Source organism: Furipterus horrens, unplaced genomic scaffold (genome assembly GCF_987537825.1).
Source record: "Furipterus horrens unplaced genomic scaffold, mFurHor1.1.pri manual_scaffold_1, whole genome shotgun sequence".
Lineage (NCBI taxonomy): Eukaryota > Metazoa > Chordata > Mammalia > Chiroptera > Furipteridae > Furipterus > Furipterus horrens.
This window is the reverse complement of record NW_028327171.1, coordinates 183165490-183187992: the sequence shown is the minus strand read 5'-3', so window position 1 is coordinate 183187992 and position 22503 is coordinate 183165490. Positions and strand designations below refer to the sequence as shown.

Below are 22503 nucleotides of genomic sequence, written 5' to 3'. Positions count from 1 at the left end.
CAGTTTAGCTATCCAGTAATCCTATTATTACATGGAACTGCTACAATACGAAATCCCCCTCTCTGGCCACTACTTTCTATCATCCCCCAAGCTAAAAATGGTTATAAAAGCAAATGAAACATATAAGTTGACCTTGAAGATTTCTCAGAATAATGGGAGAATCAGAAAAGTAATCCAGCCTCTACAATGAGATAAATTCTAAAAATGGGGGGCGCGGGGAAGTGGGGAAACAAACCAAGAGGCCAAAACAGTCCTCAGATTAATAAAAAAGGAGGAAGATGAAAACATCTTCCTTGAATTAGTGTGATGCTTCAGCTGAGTCTTCAAGTTAAAGTCAGAATCATCCATGGAGGTGGGGAGGACATTCCCCTACAGATAGGGAAACAGCAGGTGCAAATACCCAGCCAATTCACAAGTACAGCATGAATACAGGGAGCATGCCAGGGGTGTGAGATGAAGGTGGAATGATAGGTTGGGAGCAAATCATGAAAATCTGAGCACAATGATAAGGGACTGTGGATTTTTATCTTGAAGGTAATAGGGAACCTTTGAACTAAACAGGGTTGTACCATAATCAATATTTGTATTTTTAAAGTATTCAAATTTGGTTATTGACCAATATTTTATAGTCATTAGAAACACTACACTGACTAAATGAAATGAATAACAAAACTCTACAAAAATATAAGGTTTTTTTTTTAACTTTGTTGTTAAGTCTATCAATGTAACCCACAATGTTAGAATTATACATATATTTTGATCTTTTAAAATATTTCTTTCTTGGGTTTATTATATTTGCCAATATGCTTTTGTTCATTCACAAAGTTAAATCACATTTTATGCCTGATAACTTTAGCATATATATCCTTCAATATTATTTTTAAAACAAACATTAAGCAGAGTAATAAGCTATAGTTCATGTTAAACCTAAATCTTCATTATTTAGGCTAACAGCAACTTTCCCTAAAACTTGAAGATTTTTTTCCCCAAATCTGCAAAAACAAGGGAATTAATTCAGTTTCAGTACTTTTACAACTCAGGTGTAAGGTGTTTAAAAATAAAAGATCCATGAATCTTGATGAAACTATAAATAAAAGCGCTTTGAGTTTAAAAACCTGAAGTTTAGAAAATTGGTCTTATTACAAAATTCCAAATAGAGCATTATTAATTTTTTTAAATGGTCTATTTTCTATTTATCTCTGAATAGCCTGGAAATCTAATGGTAATAAAATTTTCTCTAAAATCCATGTAGTTTTTAATTATCTAGGTATCTTTTCTATAATTATTCATTCTTTCCACTTTATAGTTTTAGGCTGAGCTAATGCTTCTGTAAGTAGACATATTGATTAGCTTGAAGTCGATTTCTAATCTATTCCAGCACTTCAGCTTTCTTGGGTCATTTTGTGGGTTTTGGTTTGTTTTGTTTTGTGTGGTTTTATCTCATTTTGAGGAAGATGTTCAAGTCTTTCACACTTCAAATTGGATGATTCTGATCTTTCTGTATGTACACTTTTGAGGACATATTTTCTTGTCTTGTTTTCCTTCATTTATTTTGGTTTGAAATAATGCATGTGAAAGCACTTTTTTCTGGGAGGGAGTGAAGCTAAGGATACTGGGGCTGCCTTACTTGGCTGCTGGTGGGGGCAGATTCCGAGATGCAGCATCACAAGAGATGTCTTCAGGAATGCTAGGCTATAAGCAATAGGTTACAGATTTGACATCCGAATGTGAAAGACAGCTGTAAACTGGAAAAAGGAATCACAAGAACAACCAAATCAAATAGAGCCAATAAGCAGAAGGGAAACTGTAGACATAAATAGGGTCTTTGAATCTAACACAAGCTGTCTGCGAGGAAAGAATATGGATAGATCTAGCACAACACTGAAACTTACCACAAACACTAAATTCCAGCCCTGGCATTTCTCCTGTTATTTTGGTTATTGTGATTCCAGAATTTAGAGACTGGGACTTCAACAGCAAAACTAGACTGGGAAAATATTACAGGTAATTCAGAAAAAAATTATTGTTATGACTACCAGTTTTACAAAATGTTGTGACCTCTTGAAATTGACTTCATTATTACTGCTGTTCTTTCATTTCAATAACCTATTTATGTCAATAAGTTGTATATCTACGCAAGCCTTGACATTTATAAATTTTACATTTAAGTCTCTATTGGACTTGGAAGTTAGATGGAATATCTTTTTAAGGCTTACAGTGAAAACCAAAGTTCATAGCAGGCAAGTAGAAAAAAAAAGATAAAGTCCTTATTTCATGTTCATCTTCATTAATAAGAAAAGAAAGTACTACTTTAGTGTTTTCATTCCAAGATCCAGTATACTAACTAAGGAGCTCTGAAAAGTTTCTGACCTTACCATCAGAGGCTTCTTGTCCACATCTTACTTGCTCTTTCCTCAGTCCTTTACGCCTTAATATAAAAAAAACGAATGAGGTTTTGTGTGTGTGTGTGTGTGTGTGTGTGTGTGATTTCATCTATAAGTTCCTCAAAATTTTTATGTCTCTGTTTCGTTATGCTGTTTTGTGATTCCTATTTCCCTGCTCCCACCAAGGCTTCAGTATCATTATGTATAAACTACTCACAATTCACATGTGTGAGGCTGAGCCTTGGACTTCTTTCAAAAAGCCGTCTTACTTGAAATAAGACAATGACTTTATTTCAACTTCAACACTTCTTCATGTCAACACCTTACTTAGGGTGGCAGAGCAATTTAGAAGGTGTAAAGCACTTTCACACACTCTCCTGTTTAATCTTCACCACAACCTGTGAGCCAAGCAGGACAGGCATCTCATTTTACAAGTAAGAAATCTGCAGATCAGGAAAATCTGGGCAACCCAAATTCAGCTCTCCTAGCACTAGGTCTGAACTGAGTCTACCATGTAACTGCCTTTAGATTACTTTATGTCATTTTCCATTTTAAATGCCAATCAGATTTGCATTTCAATAAAACACATGAGAGATATATTTAAAGTAGGCAAGTTTGCAAGTGCACAGATCAGGTAGTAGAAGTTTAGGCTAAATGAATACAGTGGTGATGGGATGGGAAAATATTCAGGAAATAAATGTGACATATAAGATGTTACCAGATTGCGAAGCAATTCTACTTTAACCGACATTCAGTACATTAGAATGAACTCTACTGGTAATTCAGTCTTTATTTGATGATTCAAACAAAACCCTCTACATTACAAAATGCCTTTATGTTTTCAACACCAGAAGTCATATATTAAAGACATACAAAAGTGCAAGTTAATAAAGATATATCTTTATGTATCAGAGATGTGCTAATTAGAAGAATTAAGCACAAAATTGGAAAGCAATACATTAGTCTAACAAGGCTGGGCAAGCTTTCGTCTTTCTTCATTCACATTCACTCTCCTACAGCATTACATATCTCTTTTTATCACATTTCTCTCAACTGATGATGCCAAGGACAAATACAATAGAGGAAAAATATAACCAGAATCCATTTCATCCTCTCTTTCCGATGTCACCATCTCACCTAGAGTAGAAGATGTGTTCTGCCTCTAAGGACAGCTACTACACCTATATGTACACCCATCGCTTCTCAAGGGCGTTGCTTCCATTAGTGTCCCCTTTCTCTCCTGCATGAATTTGTTCCTCCCTGCTCCCATTTCTCTCAGCAGAAAATGATGCCTCAACTCCATCCTTTCATAAAAATATCTACATCTCTATCCACTTAGTGCCTCATTCTCTGTTCTCATCAGGACATTTGTGCAAAAGTGTCCTTCTTTCCACTTACTAACTCGTAGTCTTTTCTGTCTCCTCTCGCTGGGATCTGGTCTTCACCATGCTTTATAGTATCCTGTGTAAGCCAAGCCAGTGTTTATAACTTACCAATAAAAACTACATCTTTTATCTCTTAGGCATTTAATAAGGAAAAATAAATTATTTCTGTAAATATACATAAAATAATTCAAATTAATTATACTGAGAATAATAAGAATATTTTTGCTTATAATGACCACATGATTGATATGACACAGTTTCATGAATCTGACATAGTAACTTGCTCTGAGCAATTCTGCCATGCATGATATCAAGCTAAATAAGTCTTTTTTCTTCCTTCTTTCTTTCCCTACATCCTTCCTTCCTTCTTTCTCTTTCTTGTCAACTGAATATCTTCAGTTCTAACTTAGATAGAATGGGTTGAAGTCAGTCCGACTTAAATGACAATAGAATAGTGCCTCAAAATTGTAGCATTGTATTAATCTCTTAAATTATTTTAGTTGCGTAAAAGATAAATTATATGTGATTTATAAAGAACCTTTGTCAAGTTTTAGAAAACTAGCTTGACTATAAAAAAAAATTAAATTTTTTGTAATGATCTTTTTTTTTGAGTATTTTAAAATTACATTTGCTCAGTCTTGAAACTTGGTTCTTAGACTTTTCAAATGGTTTTTAGAATTTTAAATCATTATATATACATGTAACTCTAGCCTTTCTTTAGGTTTTAGCATTTAAATAACTTAAAAATTAAAAATTAACAGTGGATTTGTAGTTCTTTTAATTAAAAAAAAAACAAATATAATGGATTTTCTCCCTAAAATATGAACACTTTACTGCATTGTGGCACTGAGACATATACAGAATAAATCTGTTTTGTAAATAGCAGACTAAAATGCTAAGTCTCTTGTCTTAATATTTCAATAATATGACATAACTATAATATTATTCAAATATCATATTATAATATGAATAAAAAGAAAGTATTTCTTATTCTTATTTTTTCTTTAAAGTTATATTAGTATTTCTAGGGAAAATTTGGAAAAAAGAAAATATGACTACAGCTCAAAAACTACAGCTTAGAATAGTGTAAGCCTCCAGGAGCTGTCAGCAGCTCCCACCACTTAGGTTCAGCTTACATGCAGGAGAAGCACATGAAAAGTAAAACCAGCATACAAAAGGCAAAATCCACAAGTTGTCTAAATTAAAGAGTGGAATGAAGGATTTTGATGTAAAATTTCCTTTCTGTTCTTTAAGGGGAATTTTTTTCTGTATTGAAAGATGAACTCAAAGTTCAGCTTTTGGTGATAATGAAATAGTAACTTATTAAGTTATTTAAAAGGAAAAATTATGGTTTATTATAATTTTGTTATCAAAGTAATTTTAATGACAATAGATCACTGAACATTGTCACTGATGAGACCTTTATCTATATAAGTAAAATGGAAAAATTAGAAGTCTACTAAGAATTTGTCATTCTACTGCCTTAAGAAAAAAAGACTGGTATTGACTCTAAAACAGAGAGAGAAAAATGTCTTCTAAAGTTTGAAAAAATTCAGTTTGTCTACATAAAATTTGTATAAATGTTTTTTTCTCAACTTTGTAATAATTAAAATGAGTATAGAACCATTATCTATGGGTCATATTTAAGCTTAGAAATCTCATTGTCTTTGATGATAAAATCTAATAGTTTCAAGGACCACCTACTTTATTTCAGGTTTGATGCGTGTGGAGGTTTCTATTCATTCAAGTTTATACTATGTTTGATGTTTATTTATGCTCTCCTTAATTTGAATGGCACACCTTATGTATCTGTCAAAGAGATGTACTAGAGCCACATGGAGGAAAAAAATGGGAATCATGCACAGACTAGGAAAAGTAGTGTTCTGTTGGGAAAAAATAAAAATGTAATAGAAGAAACATGCCTTAAATATTGCAAAATATATGCTGGTATAGAAAAGAAATAGTAAAATTTTAAAGAAAGTTGTGGAGAAAATTTAAAGCAGATCAAGGGTTGTGTGGAAAAGTAATGAGACCAAAATCTGAAATGTAAAAATGATATGAAAGAATGCTTTCTTAGAATGTATTATTAAATTAATTTGTCCTTATTAGTCATCTTTCACTAGGTAAAGCCATAATTTTAAATTACCTCAAAACCTCAGAGGCTTATAGTATCAGTGGCAAAAATCCTTGCTCCTATGGCTAGGGTCAACTGTGGCTCTGTTCTATATATTTTCTCATTCTGGGACTGGTTGAAGGAACAACTCCTATTCTAGCATCTGTGTTTGTCTGTCTGTCTGTTTGTTTGTTTGTTTTTGATGCAGAAGGGAAGAGCGAGAAATCTACATGATGGTTTTTATGTAGCTTCTTACTTCCACTCACATTTCAATGGCAAAAGCAAGTCATAACCAACAGTGATATCATGAAACTCAAGTCATATGGCTACAGAGAGGAACATATAAATCTTTTATTGGAGAGGGTGGAAAAATAATTGGAAAAAAACTAATGCAACCTACTATAAATGTCATATATCAATAGTGTCTTCCATGGAGAATGTGAGACTATAAGTAAGTCTTGAAAAGTAAAAACAAATGCATGAAGTCAAATACTCACTTAACAGTAATAGGCTGGAGTCTTCATTAGTACTGAAATCTCTGGCTTTTGCCATTGAAATTAGCACAGAATAGGATGGCTGTTTAAGTTAAACTAATTTTAAAAAGGAACATGAATTCTGCAGCATAAGTAGAAGTATGACATATAACAATAAGAATGCAGAGTGGGCTGTAGTAATTAAAAATATATTGTCATAAAGTTCTTCAATTGTTCATTAAGTAATAGATTAGAAGAATTTAAAGATGCATGTTGTAACTCTTAAAACAACTACCAAAATAAGAACACAAGAAAAACCCAAAAATTACACTAAAGTAAATGGACTAAATGCCCTGACCAATGTTGACATATTCAGACTGAATCTAAAAAGCAACATCTAGCTACATGTTTCCAGGCAGAGAAATGGGCCGAGGGAAAGGAGGCAGGAGCAGGGCTCAAGACGGGGCCGCGTGCACACGTAGGGTGGACGGGGCACAGAGTGACAGCGTGGGCGTGAGTGTGAGGTTGGAGCTCACGAGGAAGGGCCCTGCGAGGTCACCGTGTCCCGGGGGCCCCGCACGGAGGGCAGCAGGAGAGAAGCGGCGCGGGGCAGGCACACCCACTGTCGGGGAGCAGCCGTGGCTCGGGCCGACTGTGGGGTTATTGCGCCCTTTGTGTTCTGGCTCCAGAAAACACGCCGGTGACGTGTGGTGGTGCTTGGGACGGCACTTTCGACCGACAGCGCGGTGTTTTCGCTGAAAGTCCCCCACGTGTAGGGCTGACGCTACAAACTGGGCTTACACGGCCCTGCTGTGACGCGGTAAGGGCTGAGACTCTGGGGCCACACGGCCCACCCCGCGCGCGGCTGTGCGTCGTGAGCACTCCTGGCCCCTGGGAAAAGGTTCTCTCCCTGTCCTCGAGAGGTCCACGTCCTAACCCCCAGAACCTGCAAATACATTAGATAGCAAAGGGGGGCTTATGGGAGCCACTGGAATTCAGGGTGCTAATCAGCTGACCTTAAAATAAGGAGATTATTCTGCATTATCAGAGAAGGGAAACTCTGACTCCAAAAAACCTCCGCTGCCTTGCGGCATACCTCTTCAGGGGAAAGGCTAAGGGAGTAAACCCCGACAGAAAATCCGGAGCCGGAGTCCCTAAGGCGGTTTGACGTTGTAGTCAACACCGGCAACTCCTGCGGCGCACCTGAAGCCAAGCTGTATTGACTCCGTCTTTCCCTTGGACCCTTCAGCTGCGAAGAGAGGGGGGGTCTGCTGCATGGGCAACAGCAGACCCTCCATATCACCCTGCCCAGGCTCTGCAGCTTCAGCTTCACTGGAGAGGACACTCCAGTGTCATCGCAAGATGTCGATTCAACACGGGAGGAGACGGATACTGTGTCACTCCCGAGTCGGACTGCACAGCCATTCTCGGCGGTGCAGATAGACTCTTAAGAAGCTACATCATCGTCTCTCGAGGCGGACGGCTGCCGACAATGAAATATATATATATATATATCTCCCCATGACTATTTTGTAACTACTAATTTGTATTTCTTTTTTATGTATATTTTATTGATTATGCTATTACAATTGTCCCAATTTTTCCCTTTGCCCCCCTCCACTCGGTACCCCTTTTCCCTCCACTAATCCCCCCTTTTGTTCATGTCCATGGGTCATATGTATAAGTTCTTTGGCTTCTCCATTTACTTTACTATTCTTAACACCCCCCCTGTCTATTTTGTACCTACCAATTATGCTTCTTAATCCCTGTACCTTTTCCCCATTTTCCCCCTTCCCACTCCCCATTGATAACACTCCATATGATCTCCATATCTATTGTTTTGTTTCTATTCTAGTAGTTTGCTTAGTTTGTTTTAGTTTTGTTTTTTAGATCCAGTTGTTGATAGTTGTGAGTTTGTTGTAATTTTACTATTCGTAGTTTTGATGTTCTTTTTCTTAAATAAGTCCCTTTAACTTTTCATATAATAAGGGCTTGGTGATGATGAACTCCTTTAACTTCACCTTGTCTGGAAAGTACTTTATCTGCCCTTCCATTCTAAATGATAGCTCTGGTGGACAGTTATCTTGTTTGGTTGTAGGACTAATCTTTATTTCTTAATCCCTTCACCTTTTTCACCTAGCCCCTTCAGCCCCTCCCTCTGGCAACTCACAGTCTGTTCTCTGTATCTTTGAGTCTGTCAAGAAACACACTTTAAACATGTTAACAAACAGGTTGGGTGCGAAAGAATAGAAACAATAAGCAAAAGAAAGCTGGTGTGGCTCTATGAATATCAGAACAAAGTAGACTTCTACGTGATTAGTGTTACTAGAGATTAAAAGTTTCATTTTAGAATGAGAAAAGGGTCACTTATTTTAGAAGACATAAGACAACTAAATGTTTCTACAGCCAATATTGAAGCTCCCAAATACAAGACAAAACAAAAGGGAACTGAAAACAATTTTACTGTAACTAATAAAGATTTTAACACTCTTTTCTCAGAAATAGAACAATTTAAAAATCAGTAGTTATGGATGACGTGAACAATACTAACATTCTACTTAAACTAATTAACATCTATAGGGAATTACTCCCTACATGAGGTTACAACTTCATGCACACAAATTATTCAAGGAAGTAAACAATATTCTCAGTCATAAAAAAAGTTTCAATCAATTTTAAAATATTTATATTAAACAGAATATATTCTCTAACCATGATTGAGTTAAATTAAAGTTGAGTAAAATAATATATTTTTAAAGACCATCAAATATTTGGAACTTAAAAAACACACTAAATAATTCATGGGCTAAAGAAAAAATATCAAAGAATAATACTATTTTTTTTAACAAAAATACATAAAAGCATAATAGCCATATCTGTGGGATGCAGCTAAAGCAATATTTATAAGGAAATTTATGGTCTTAAGTATATATATTAGAAAATAAGGAAAGTGTTAAAATCAAGTACTTTTTCTATTTTAAGAAACTATAAAAATAATAAATTAAACCCTGGGTATATAACACAAAGGAAATAATAAATAATAGCAGAAATCAATAAAATAGAAAATTTTAATTACTTTTATAAAGAAATCAAATAATAATACATACCCAAATTCCTAAAATAGAGGAAGTGGGAATACTTCCTAACTCACTATGATAGCATTTAGGTAATATATTATAGAATGTATATATGATATGTACTATATATAACTATTATATATGCTATATATATAATTAACTATAATAAATATACTATCACATATTATTTAAAATAATATATTATCATATATAATATAGTTTATATTGTGTATATACTAATGTGTATAATTGTGAATTAGCACAATTTATCCCCTAGGTTACTTGCAGTAAATCCCCAACCAAGATCTCAACTGCAGAAGAAAATGGGACTGCCCCTAAGTGACTGTAACTGTTCATTAAGGCCTTCCTGTTGCGCGTTAGTGTGTTTCCTGAGTGATGGGAAGTTTTAGTCTGGAAGCTGCTAACACTAAAAGGCTCTCTCCCATTAGCAGCTTCTGTGTTGCATTAATAATAAGAAAGTAATAAAGAGATGAACCTTAGCAGTTCAGTCTCCCCTGAGGTGAGGCCCCAGCTTCCTTCTTATCTCCATGGTCCGCTGTAATGGTCTTGCCTGTCTTAAAGTAATGGGGAAGATAATAAGTGCTGTCAATTTTATCAGAGTTCAAATTCTTTCTGGGGAGAACTCTTTTTTTTTTTTTTTTAAGACCTCCAAATTTAAAACCGTATCATGACTACTTTTGCAATTGAAGTTAGTTTAATTCATAACTTTTTTAATGTAAGTGCAAATAATCAAGTACAGGAAAAAAAATTGCTTTAGAAAAAATAATAATATATCTACCTTTCCTGGAAAAACTATAAAACAGAATACTCTCAGAGATGTCTTCTTGTCCTTGTTTTTAAAAAATTAAATCACTTATCTGCACAGCAATAAATCAAAGAAAATCATGGAACAAAGACCTTTGCTTTTATAAATGTTAAAAATTCTTGTTTGTAAACAAAGAAGAAACAAGCAGAAAATATTTTATTAAAAGAAAAGAAGTAAGGTTGGATTTGCTAGGTTCAGGGTGCATGTTGATAAATTATGTCTCTGGTAAATTTTTATTGTATTGAGGTTCATAAAAATAAGAGCCAATGCCATACTTAATTGCTTATACTCTTCTTCTATTGAAAATGCATGACCTTTAGCAGAAATGCACTTTTTAAAGATCTTGATTTAAACATTTTTTTCTAAATGTATGATCTGTTCATGGAATAAAATTATCTATGCAGTAGTTAGGGTATTGCAATTTTTCATCTACAAGGAAAACTACTTTTGCTTTCAATAGTTTAATTGGATAAACAATAATTCATCTCAAAAAAATGTTGCTAAGATTTTTATTATTTGGACTCAAAATGCTAGAAAGTTCTACTTGATTTACACTATTGTGCCCTGATTTTGAGTGGTTAATTTTATAATTAGGTTACACATTGTGTTTTTTTATACTTGTAATTTTTGAGAAGGAAAGGAAGTCAATACCAATAATCATCAATGACAATATATATTTCTAAAATTAAATATATGTTCATAATTCTTAGAAAACAAATCACTATAATGGGCTCTGTGAAATATTCATGTAAGATTCAAAAATTACTGTACAAACCAATTAAAAGCTATTTTCTAAAAATTTATAATTAACATGTTTTTCTTATAAGTATTTAACATCTTAAGGAAAAAAAGGAAGATATATCTAATAAGGCTGACCATGTAAGTTTTTTAAATTATGTTTAAAAGCCTCTGAATAAAAAAACAAACTATAATTTAGAAATGAGAAAATACTAGTTGCTTTTTTTTTTAATAGATAATAGATTGTTTTTCCTTTAGGCAAAAAAAAATTTAAATCCCTTTTCATTAAATAACTTTCATTTGGTTTATTTATTAGCCAAGCAATTTTGATACGTCTAGTAAATCGTCATTTGTTTTATTTTGCTTGTAAAAGCTAATATGTTTACTACATACGAGTGGGTGGCATATTATCATCAGAGTTGTCCTTAAACTTAGGGGAGAAAGGAGTGAGGATGACATTCTTACGAAGCCCTATTAGCAAATAAGTTCATTGGAAAAGTAGCAGCTTTAATATAGTCTTAGAGTTGTTATCACACACACTTATCTGAATTATTTTTGTTTCCTCTTCTGTCCTATAGTCCATGAAGGCTCAGGAGAAACCAGTCAAAAGGAGACATCCACCTGTGACATTTGCCAGTTTGGTGCAGAATGTGACGAAGATGCCGAAGATGTCTGGTAAGGTGCTTTTATTTACTCTTTTAAATGAAATAATGATAATTAATTTATTTTTATTTCTTTAAGCATTTCCTAAAGAAGACATTTTTAGCATTTATTTTTCTAATCTCGTTCCTAATGATGGAAAATACGAGAGCTATATTAACAGCAAGGAATTTCTGAAATGAATTAAGAGTTGGGCTAGCAAAGTAGCTGCCCAGCTGCCCTGCTTTGCTTGGTGAGATATAACAAGATATCACTGAGACTCCCAAATACTGTTGTTGTTAAGCAATGGAGAGAACAATCACATTTACAGAACACCTCTCAAGAAACACTGGCTAATCAGCTTTCTAAGGTGGTAGATCTGAGTAATCACAGAGATTTTATTTAAGGGTATGTATGCATGCCTGTAGCTGAACTGGGAATATGGGAAAGCAAAGAATGATCTATGAGCCACCCTCTAGGCTCAGCTTTTCCTTTCACCCAAGCAATACTCAACTTCTCCTGTAAGGATATGCAGGACAAATAATGAATAATTATTATTTTGAATGAGTCTCAAAATGTTAGGCTTCTAGGGCATGGGCATGTGTCTGGTCTAGCCCTTATCATGCCCAAGGTGAATGACCCAGAATTTAGGGGTATTTGTGGCATGATGGTGGAATGAAGCTCTCTATCTTTCTCTCCCTCCCTCCACCTTCCTTTTTCCTCCTTCCCTTTTTTCTCCCCTCTCTTTTTCCTCCCCTCCCCCTTCTTTTTCTTCTCCTTTTCCTCCTTCTCGTCCTCCTCCTTCTTCTCTTCTTTCTCTCTCTCTTTTCTCTCTTCTCTCTTCCTTTCTTCAACTCCCTCCCACTCCTTCTCTCTCCCCTTTACCCTCTTCCTTCTTCCTTTCTCACTCACTGGCTTTTCCCCATACCTTTCAGGTGTTGTGTCCTTTGTTTTCTTCAAAATGCGAACTGTGCTTGCCTAGGCTCTTAACACTCATTTTGATCAAAGTGGCTGAGTATATCTTAAATGTTCTCACCACCGAAAGGAGCTGTATATGGCCTTACGGAGGTATCAGCTAATATGATAATGGTAATCATATTGCAATATATAAGCGTATCAAATAAACATGTACATCTTAAAGTTATACAGCCTTATATTTGTATTTTTAAATAAATTTAAATAAAGCAATCATTTCGATCAAACTTTTGTGGATGAAGAGGATACTTCATCTAAGGGACAAGAAGAGAAAAATTAAGGCAACATAATTTTGGCAAGCGTGAAGCAGTCTGCACTTGAAAATATTTTAAAATATTTTCAAGTCCAGATTAAGTTGAGGATTCCAACTTAGCAAACTGGGTGGGTAAGTTAATGAATCATTTCAGAAAAGTGGAACTCAGAATTTTACTTATATAAAACTCCCCAAACAATCACAAAATACTGCTCTAAAATAAATGACTGACTCAAAGAATCTTTCTCCTCCCAACATGCTTTAGGGCTCAGTGTATTAAGACACATTTACAGAAAATGTACCTTTAAAATATCTCATTTATAGTTCAACATTATCTTTAAAGTTGTTAAATATCTTTTTTTTTCAGATTTAATGTGTTTTATTGATTAAAATATTACATTTGTGCCAATTTCCCTTCCCTCTGCTCCCCTCCACCCGGTGGCCCCCCTCCCTCCAGTTGTCCCCCCCTTTTAGATTATGTCCATTAGTTGTGCATACAGTTCCTCCCAACCTCTCTCCGTCTATTCCATTCCCTCCTACCTTGATCCCCAATTCCTATATCATCTCCCTCCCTTTCCCCATTCCCCCTCCCTGTTGACCTCCCCCCAATATGCTTCCCATACCCACAGTTCCTTTTCCACTCTCGTTGCCTATTTAGTTTGCCTTTGTTTCATCTCCCTAGCTTCTGTTTTTTTAAACCAGTCCCTTTAACTTCTCATATAACAGTGGTTTGGATCTAATGAACTCTTTCAGTTTTATTTTGTCCTGGAAACACTTTCTCTGTCCTTCTATTCTGAATGACAATTTCGCTGGATAGAGTATTCGTGGTTGTAGGTTTTGGATTTTCATTACTTTGAATATTTCTTGCCAGTCTCTTCTTGCCTGTAGGGTTTCCCTTGAGAAGTCAGCTGATAGTCTAATTGGGACCCCTTTGTACATAATTCTTTTCTTCTCTCTTGCTGCTTTTAAGATTCTCTCTTTATCTTTAATTTTTGACATTTTGATTATAATGTGTCTTGGAGTGGTTCTCCCTGGGTCCAGTCTCTTGGGAACTCTCCTTGCTTCCTGGACCTGCAAGTCTATTCCCTTCCCCAAGTCTGGGAAGTTCTCCTTTATTATATTTTCACTCAATTTTTCAAGTTTCTTATCTTTTTCCTGCTCTTTTGTGAATTCTGTAAGCCACCTGATAACAATGGCCCAGAACTGAGCCTCTGACAGGTTTCTTATCTGTTCATCTGTCAGGTTCTCTATCTGCTGCCTGGTGAGCTGTGCCACCGGGATTTCTATAGTTGTCTGCCTCATTTTGACAGATGCGTTTTGTTTTCTTGGGCCGGCTGTAGGGGGCAGTGCCTGTGTACTCGTCACAAGCCAGCGACCGGCGCCTGTCCGCGACCTATTTCGCAGCCCTGTGGTGCTTTCTTTGGGGGCGGGGGTCCAAGATGGATTCACACAGTTATTCCGCTAGGAGACCGGGATCCGTCCTCCCGCCCCCCTGGGCCTCACTGTTCAAGGCGATGCGGCGGCCGCTCTCCCCAGCGCCGGAGTCGCGCACCGCCAGGGGCTTGACCGCAGCCGGGATTCCTCGCCGCCCCGCCGCTCCAGGTGCGACCGCAAACAGCGCTGCCCTCTTTAACTCTTACCTGCCCAAATGGCACCGCTGGTTTATAACTTCATATGTTGGGCTTCCGTGTAGTTTTATTTTCTGGAATTTCTAGTTATCCTTTGTTTTGAAGTAGTTGTATTCCTCTCTAGTTGTAGAGGGAGACCTAGCGTGTCCGTCTAAGCCTCCATCTTGGCCGGAAGTCTAAAGTTGTTAAATATCTTGCTGTCAGTTATTTTACTTTCAAAAATTCACATTCCCTTAGTTTCTCAACTCGTTAATGATCATCTTTAAGTGACATAGTTTCACTTTACAAATGCAAAGATTTAAGAAGTGAGATTATAATATCAGGTAGAGATTACTAATTGTTTCCTTAAGGCTTGGTCCATTTGTATGCATTTTTCTCACTTATCTTCAAAATAAGCCTAGGAGTATAGTTCATTATTATGATCTCACTTTACAAAGAGGGCTCTGAGTTTTAAAGTCTTTAAGTGGCAGGGCCAACAATGAAGTAATGAGGTGTAAGTATCTAGAGGGTGTTAGTATAACAGTTCAACCAAAGATGCAATTTAAATAATATTTTTTTCCTGTCATGTCTGGAATAATGAGGTAGCCAGATTGCAGGTAACTTAGATTAAGTGACTCCAGACCTACAGGGTTAGAGCTGGTGACAAGGGAGAAGCCTGCAGCAGGCAGTAGGAAAATGTCCAGACAGTCAGTGTCACTCCTTGTATCCTAGCAAAAGGTTAGATCTGTGGTATGAAGGCAGGAAGCACAAGGAGATACAGGCAAGGCCAGTGGCATCAGAGAGATTCAACAGCTATAGCAACTGGAGTTAGAAAAGGAAACTGAGTTACAGAGGAAACACAGAGAAGACCAAGGCAGAACCTCAGTCAGTGAGGAATGCGGTATCAATCAGGAAACATAGTCAGGGACAGATACAGAGAGAAATGGGAGAGATACCCACTTGCCAGGACCAGTATAGAAAGCCAAGCCTTGGTTACAATGGGCTGGGACAAGCACCTGAATCTCAGATATAAATTACAAGGTCAGAATGCAGCAAGGCTCACTGGTTGCTGAATCAGTTAGCTTCTGGCTAAGGACGTCTTGTACACCCCCAGCCTAGAGACAAGATTAGCTCCAAAATGCAGAATAAGGCTTAACCTCCAGATGGGGCTAAGTGGCCGTAGCTGTGAAGATTAGAGGGCTGCAGGGGCAGGGAGCCAAGATCATTACACTTTCCAGGCAAGAATGAAGTTTTTAGCATTTGAATAACCTACACTTAAAATGTCTAATGTAAGCAATAGGATTGGTGCTGAAATGATAAGCGTATTGATTTTCATTTACATAAATACCTTTGTATGTTAATATATTGTATTTAGTTAGAGCCATGAAGGGCAAATTAGAAAGAGCTGAAGGACACAGAAATAAAGTAATAAATGAAATTAAATAGGCATGGAATGAAAGAGACTATAAAGTAAGATAGAAAGCAATAGGGCAGTGATCTGACTGCCATGATATCAGCTGATTTAGGGGAGCTTTGATGTGCCATTGATTTTGGATGAAACCATGACCAGGTCCTCTTGCAAATATAAAACACTGACTATGTTGTGTGGCAACAAAGAATACAACTCAGTGTTTTGTATTATTTTTCTCCTTTGACACTAAATTATAGTTTTGTGCATAACACTTCTTCAACCTTGCAATGTGAAGTAACAAGTGTGAAAGAATCCTAATGAGAAATAATGTTGTTATTGTATCTGCAATTTTAATGCAAAGGTGAAAAATCAACTCCTGATCTTTCTTTAAATCTGGCCTAAGAAATTAATATCTTACATTACACCACAAGGACTTAGTCTAGTTATTCAAAGGTACTCAGGTACTTTCTAGATGATGATAAATCTTTATTAGAATCAAGAAACCAGTATGCAATAAACTGACCTTGTCTTCATAGTTACCTAGATGAGTTTTGAGTTAAGAAGCAAGTCACACTGGACATGGGAAAGAAAAAATAAATAAAAGGGAGGGGAGTAGGAGAGTAGAGGAAAAGGAGAAAAGAATACTAATTACAGGATAACATTGATGAACCATGTTCTACTGTTTTACTAACATTTTAATGCCTTTATTTTGAGAAAACATGTGATTTATAAACTCATATAAGTCTCTCTTATGTTCCGTGATTTTATTTCAAGGGTTTTTGTTTTTTGTTTTTTGTTTTTTTCTTGTCTGTTTCTTCTTATGGGGAACATTAAGGCAGTAGAAATCAGAAAATGGTTGGGTTTTCTTAGTAGTAAACAAAGACCATTGCTACAAAAAATTGTCAGTTGTGGATATTTACCTAAGTGGAGGAGATAATTAAGCTTTCAAAAGAGAGAATTAAAAGCGCACATGATAAGTAGTCCACAGCACATATATATAGCCACCCTCATATCTAGGCATCCCTTTATTTAAGATGGACTTCAAAAATAATTGGAATACCTGTCAAAGGGATGTGTGGCCTGTTTGTGGGACTAGGGTTAAGAAGAAATGAAAAGAAGGGCTTAAAAGATTGTTTCTCTTTATATCTAGACTGAGAAAAAGTCAAAACGAATACATTTATACATCAAAGAGACTCTCAAATACATCCTGTCAAATATAAAGAAAAAGAATGGCTGATCAGTCAAACATAATAAAATTGACTCATTGCAAAGTAATAAAGCCCCATCTGATGGCACTGGGAATACCAACTTAGGATTTCAATAAATATTTCTGACACTTGGTTGGTTTTAGAAACAGCTTTATATTCTCTTAATTATGTTACTAGATAAATCATTTCAATAAGTCCAAAATAGGTCAGTAATAATGTTTTGTGCTGGGAACTAATCCTAAGAGGTAATTATCCTAGAACTTTCTGTTGGTCTTGTCAATCAGTAGTTCAGAGCCCTGGGGTTGATACTTGATTTAATGTAATAATATAGCAAGTCAGTAACTGGGTGTGATCATAGGAATGGCTGGGTATGAAATTGGCTGCGTGCCTAAGATTTCCAGGGTGTCAGGCTAGATCAAGAAAAGGAGCACAGGTGTAAGAGCAGATGTGGCTGGGTGACAAATGACATAAAGGGACAACTTAAATTATTATGTGTATTTGCTTTTTACGTATGCTTTATAGTCCTTACTCCCACTTTTATTTTGCTCTTGTGTTCTCCTCATGCCTCTCAGGCTCCATTAGCAAAATCATATTGGCTTAAATGCTATTAATTCCTCAGTAGTCATTTTATTTTTGAAAAATTAATAATGTTTTCCAGTTTTAGTGCATAACATCCTTTTCAGACTGCAATGGTGAAAAAGGAAAAAAACAACGTAGTTGCAGTAAAATGAGCTCAGAAGAGTAAATAAATGAGAATCTAGTTTTTTCTTTATTTCTTGATGTTCCATAACTGAAACAGGGTATGGGGTTTGGCATTCCTTTTGCGTGTATTTCTTACAAAGACAGTTTAGTCTGAAGTCTTGAACATCCTGCTCCTATGAACTGAGAAGGCTCCTGGTCACTAGAAAGACTGTGTTGCTGGCATCCTTCCCACCTTTAATGCGTTGCAGACTGTGGAGAATCATGAATATTTGAAGCTAGGCAATGGCCGTGGATGATCCTCGCACTAGATTTCACCATACATATAAGCTAATTAGGCATTAGGTCCTGCTGACTTGAGTACATTTGGATTATGAGTTCGATAGAGAAAATGAAGACACCTCTGAGGAAAATATAGAAAATTATTTCTTTTAAAACTACTACTGGCCAACGGTTGAACAAAAAGATTGTGTTGCAGTTGGAAAGTTTCCAGTTGTTTTCTATTAAGTAAAGAAGATTGCTCAGAGTTGTATGTGCTATCTAAAGAAGAGGATGCTGATGAGTCACAGACTTCTGTGAACTAGGAGTTTAGTCAGTCTTCCCTCAGGGTGGTTCCCTCTTATTGATTTCCTTTGCTCTCTTGCCTTAGGACTGTAAATGTGGTCACCATAATTGAGACTAGGTTCTACCATGAGTTTACTCATGGACAAAATGAAAAACAGAATGAAACAAAACCAAAAAAAAACAAAACAGAAAAGAAGTCTCATCTCAAAAATCCAAGGTTTTTGTTGGAGGTAAGGCTTTCGGAGAACACCTTTTTGATGCTGAGATCCCTGTAGTTGAGGTACTGCCTCCCAGGAATCGTCTCTTCTCCCCCACCATAAAGACAATCCTCTCAGCTGTGAAAATTGCTACATATATTAATTTCTGTTTGTATTGGTGAGTGGACTCTGAAGAGAGAAGACACCTCTCTTTCCTTCAATGTTTCTATTTGCCCAGAAAATTTTTGCACAGACAGAGGGAAATATACAGCTCCTGATTTTGGAAAACACGTCTTTCCATTTCCATAATTTCAAGAGAAAAATGTGTGTATATATGTATTTTAAAAGAGTCTAATATTTTACACATCAACAAAGTTTTTTCTTAATTTACTTAATCTTGAGGCTGAGTTTGGATATTGTTATAAATGCTAAACAAATTTATGAATAACATAGTTATATTTGAACATAGCTTCTGTGGCCCAAATTCTACTTATTCTTCCCAAATTTTTGTTTCTCAAGACAAATGAATTTGAGAGCACTGTCCTCACATTTGTGATCTAAAAAATTTACCAAAACCTAAATCCCCTCTAACTCTACATTAGACATTTTTCTTGGTTAACTCCGAGAGACTAGACAGTATGTATATGGAAAACATTTCCATTGTCTGTATCCAGAGCGCTCATAATAAATAGCTTTCTGAAGTGTAAGCATTATTGACTAAGCAACTGTCCTCCCAAAGGTGTTTTAAATTGGGTAGAAACTGTTTCTGGTCAGTGGTTTACTTCCAAATAGTAATATATTGTATGTGTTGGTTCATGTAAACAACAAATCAGTTAGCCTTCTCGGCAGCCCACATAAGTCTATTCCAGACACATTTCCCTAACAAACAGGATGTGTAATATCAAATAAGTGATTAAACATATTGTGAGATTATATGCAAGACCCACTCAAAAACTTAGTACTGCTGAAAATCTAAATGCTTTTTTAGTAAAAAGAAAAAAATCAAATAAAACAAACACCTGATTTTTCTAGTCCCCTCACAGCAGTTAAATTGGGTCCATTCATTCTTTTATCACTAACCTATGAATGAAACCTAAGAAATCAGTATGATGCCTTGGGGATGATGAACTTCTAAAGGTTGTTTACAAGAACTCCTTTTTATTCATTGCAGTCTTTTCTGTGTATTTGACATAGCAGTTTACCCGTTCTCTGAGCTCATCCTAAAATGAGCTTTCTACAATCAAAATAACATTATCCAGGGTAATAAAAGTAATGCTAGATCCCAACTTGCCATAAGTGCCTAGAATCAGCAGATATTAAGAGAGGTATATCAGGGAAAAAGTGCATAACAATTGAGAAAAAAAGCAAAAGTAAGAAATGAAATAAAATTTTAACTTCACATTAGCAAAAATAGCATTGTGCTATTTCTATAATATACATAGATATCTTCATGAATGTGGTACTTTAAGACATTCAAATAAAACATCAAATTATCAATTATGACAATGAAATAAAATTAATATATTTAATGGATGTATATAATTTAATTTGATTTAATATCCTTTTTCTTCTCTAGCAAATTTGTTGATTTAAGAAAAAAATGTGACTAAGCTGTTTGCATTACAGCAACATTGGACAGTCAGACTTAGGGGGGGAAAAGGAGACTTGTATTCAAAGAAAGAAAAAAAAACCCTGCATCTGTGTCTGACATTTTGTGGTAAACTTATTAGATGCTTAAGGGATTTTTAAAATATTTTATTCATTTTAAGGGATATGTTATGAAATGTTTTATGCCTGAATTTGTAAGTCACTTAATAGCTGTCTTTTTGCAATTATGTTTGAGCTGTGCATGGCATGATGGGACAGCCAGGGAAAGAGGAAAAACTTCTAATATATTAAAAACCTTACACTTCTCAGCCCCTCCTCTCTGTGGTTCTCTGATCTCTCTATAATGTAGGTAAAGACAGATAATGTTTTCCTCATTTTACAGCTAAATACAGGAAGGCCCTGAAAGCTAAAGTATGATCTTCCTGTAGCAAAGAAAGGTCAAGTAACAGATGCCACTCTCTCATCAAAGCTACCAAAGAGAGAGAGAGAGAGAGAGAGAGAGAGAGAGAGAGAGAGAGAGAGAAGCTGGCTCTTTTCTCAGATAAAATAACATCATTTCCCTTGGCCCCTGTTTTTTTAATAGATAGATTAGATAGATAAATAGATAGATAGATAGATAGATAGATAGATAGATAGATAGATAGATAGATCTACAGTCATAACTCTTGTAAAACTCACTGAATTAAAGTATTCAATGTTTTTAATATATTCACCAAGTTTTGCAAACATCAACACATTTTTATCTTTTTATCACTCCAGAAAGAAACTTGTAGTATTAGCAGCCCCTCCCCATTTACAGCCAAGTTTCTCTGCCCTATCCCTGAGTAACAAGTAGTCTGCTTTATATCTCCATAGATTTTTTTCTATTCTCACATTTCATATACATGGAATCACTCAGTATGTGGTCCTTTGTGACTGGCTTCTTTCACTTAGCATGGTGTTATCAAGACTTATCTATATTGTAGCATTTATTGGGTATTTTGTTCTTTTGATTGATGGAAAATATACCATTGTATAAATACACTATATTTTGTTTATTCATTTATCAGTTGATGAACATTTGGGTTGTTTTCAATTTTGGCTATGATGAATAATGTTGTTATGAACATCTGTGTACAAATTTGTATATGTGTGTACAGGTTTTTATCTGAGCACATGTTTTCATTTAACTTGGGTATATTCCTAAATGTTGAATTGCTGGGTCAAATTGTAACTTTATGATTAACTTCAAGGATCTGCAGACTGTTTTCCAAAGTGGCTGCCTCATTTTATATTACTGCCTGCAGTGTTTAGGATCCAAATTTCTCCACATCCTTGCCCATACTTGTTATTATTACCCTTTTTGAGTATTATACTCCAAGTAGGTGTCTAATGGCATCTAATTGTGGTTTTGATTTGCATTTTCCAGACGGCTGGTGATGTTGAGTCTCTTTTCATATGCCTGTTGATCATTCATATATCCTATTGGGAGAAATATCAATTTAGATCTGTTGCCCATTTTTAGTTGAGTTATTTACCTATTTGTTTTTGAGTTGTATGAGCTCCTTAATAATATATTATAAGTATAAGCTTCTTACCAAATATAAATGATATGCAAATAGTTTCTCCATTCTGTAGAGTTGTCTTTTCATTTGTATGATGGCACCTTTTAAGACACAGAAGTTTTTAATTTTGATGAATTCCAATTTGCCTGTTATTTCATTTGTGTTTTTGTTGTCATATCTAGGAAGGCTTTGCTTAACCCAAGGTCACAAAGATTTACTCCTATATTTTCTCCTAAAGGACTTACAGTTTTAGCTCTTATGTTTAAGTCTCTGTTTAATGTACAGTTGATTTTTTCTTATGGAGGAAGGCAAGGACTCCAAAACCATTTTAAAATATAGACATCCAATTGTTTCAATATCGCTTGTTGAAAAGACTATTCTTTCTCCATTGAACTTTTTTAGCACCTTTGTAGAAAACAATTGACCCTATGTGTGATGTTTTATTTTTGAATTCTCATTTTATTCCATTGATGTAAATGTTTATCCTTAAGCCAGAACTATATAACTTCATTTTTCATAAGTAAAACATGGTAAGTGTTTTGGTTTAGATGATTTCCATGATTCTTTTGAATTAAGACATCAGCTAATATTCACATACAACATTATATTAGTTTCTTTCAGATGTGCATCATAGTGGTTAGACATTAATATAACTCATGAAGTGATCCCTCATGTAAGTCTAGTACCCACCTGACATCATGCATGGTTATTACTGTAACTATAAGGACCTACTTCACAAGCATCCACAGTGGTCCCATGTTTTTGTTTTTGTTTTTTTCCTTTGGACTAAAATTTCTACTGA

At 35.5% G+C, this 22503-nt stretch overlaps 1 protein-coding gene across 1 annotated transcript in view; it reads left to right on the top strand.

Annotated features, from left to right (window-relative positions):
* Positions 1 to 22503, top strand: part of TMEFF2 (transmembrane protein with EGF like and two follistatin like domains 2) — a 249285-nt gene that overhangs the window by 120803 nt on the left and 105979 nt on the right. Inside the window, exon 5 of the mRNA XM_090282009.1 lies at positions 11575 to 11671. Coding sequence (XP_090138135.1) covers positions 11575 to 11671 — 97 coding nt within the window. The remainder of the gene's footprint in view (positions 1 to 11574; positions 11672 to 22503) is intronic.